General features: G+C 32.8%; 1 protein-coding gene across 1 annotated transcript; it reads right to left on the bottom strand.

The window, feature by feature from the left end:
- Positions 1–151: 151 nt before the first annotated feature.
- Positions 152–1,642, bottom strand: Tsp_13561a (conserved hypothetical protein; the record flags this gene model as incomplete). Its single annotated transcript, XM_003367341.1, has 3 exons — positions 1,579–1,642; positions 732–1,406; positions 152–678 (listed from the first exon to the last, which is right to left on the bottom strand). Coding segments are annotated over exons 1-3 (1,266 nt in total), but the record flags the coding sequence as incomplete, so codon positions are not given.
- Between the last annotated feature and the right edge of the window lie 85 nt (positions 1,643–1,727).

The raw sequence follows: 1,727 nt of genomic DNA, 5'->3' as shown, positions 1-1,727 counted from the left end.
AATGATGTTTTTCGTGGATAAAACGTGAAATAATTTTTGACAAATCCGTTGAATTGTCCACTCTTATTCCACTACAATTTTTCCTGTCATCTGATCCGTAATAACCAGCAGTATCTGTTTCAGAGACATTATAATTTTCTGCTGCACTGACCTCATTTTCATTATTCTTTAGTGCATCATTTTCTAAACTCTTAACGAAATTTGCATTTTCAAAAGCTTCTAAAGTCTCATTGATAACAACATCTGCTCCAATAATTCCAGTATTTATGGTTTCTGGCCATAAAGTAACGGCATGATCTTCTGCTATTTCAGTTGTTTTTACGCTATTCCAATTTACATCATTTTCTTCATAATCACTTTCAGTTTTGTATTCAACAAACAAAGGGTGGGAAGTTTCCGTTCGTAGTAGAGGATTATCGTTTTCCTTGGTTGTAGTATCTTCTTCCTCATTTTTCGAAAAGCTGGTGTAATCTGCATAATCAAACCTCAATTCTGATTCTTCTTCAAAAGTAGATGATATCACGTCATTTTCACTAAAATTCAATGTAACACCAGTACTGCTTTCAATAAATTCCACAGTATTTGTTTCTGTTGATATATCATTAACATCCGCTCTCTCAGTCATGCTCATCTCATGATCAAACGTCATTTTTGAACCCATTACTTCATTTTCTTCATCTGCAAAGTGGAAACTTTTCATTATTATACAAATGAATAAAATTTTCACATACTTCCGCTCATAACCGTTTCAACAGGTGGCCAACTGCTATTAGTGATTTCCATTTCTCGGCTAGCTTTAGTATCTATGACGTTCACACTGCTCGTTAAAAATTTTTCACTTGTAAAACTTCTGACTGTAGTTGTGTAGCTGTTCATTAGGATAAGATTTAAATTATTTTCTTCAGGAACACTGTCCACCATTTCTCCAAGGGATATGCTATTCGTTTCATATGCTGGAATTTCGTATGAAGAATTTTCCTTTCCTTTTGATGCAAAGTAAAAACTCGGAACTTTCGTAAGAAGCTTTGTAACAAGAATATCTGCATTCGTTTCTACATCGACGTGTTTACTGAGAATAAAGAATAAATCCGGTTCGCTGGCAATTTTGTTACGAAGATAGTTGTAGAGATATTTTCTTTTTTCCCGAGAATTTGCCGAATTAGAATTTGCTATCATTACAACAAAAATTCTGTGCTTTTCCCTTGTCAACTTTTCTGCCCAAAGATGAGGCTCACACTTTTGCACAGGTGAATGGTCATCTGTGAAAAGTATGATCACATTCGGCACACTCGGTCGATCACCTTCGCTTAACTTGAACACTTTCTCATCAATCAATCGAAACGCATCACTAATATTCTTCATTTTATTTCTCAATTTAACTTCCTCTATCTGCTTGTACAGTTCATCTACAAAACAAATTTTAAATTAAAATCAGATCAGCATAAATTTGTATCATTAAAAATTCTAATTTTATCACAGAAAAATGTAACGATAAAGCTAAATCTCCAATATTATGTAAAGGTAAACTATAATACAGAAAAATATTCCTAATTTATATTATAAAAAGATAATCTTTACCATGACTTGTAAACGTGTTAAAATTAGACACCAGTTGCGCTGAAAGTTTTCCATTTTTCACCATTTTGTAGTATTTTATGAGCGCCACTCGGACAAAATCGTCATTTACAGATATTTTTTTTCAAAAATACTTTTCATTAGCAGTTTTT

This window comes from Trichinella spiralis (genome assembly GCF_000181795.1).
Source record: "Trichinella spiralis strain ISS 195 chromosome Unknown Scfld4430, whole genome shotgun sequence".
NCBI lineage: Eukaryota > Metazoa > Nematoda > Enoplea > Trichinellida > Trichinellidae > Trichinella > Trichinella spiralis.
The sequence above is the reverse complement of the archived record's forward strand: the minus strand, read 5'-3'. Positions and strand labels throughout refer to the sequence as shown.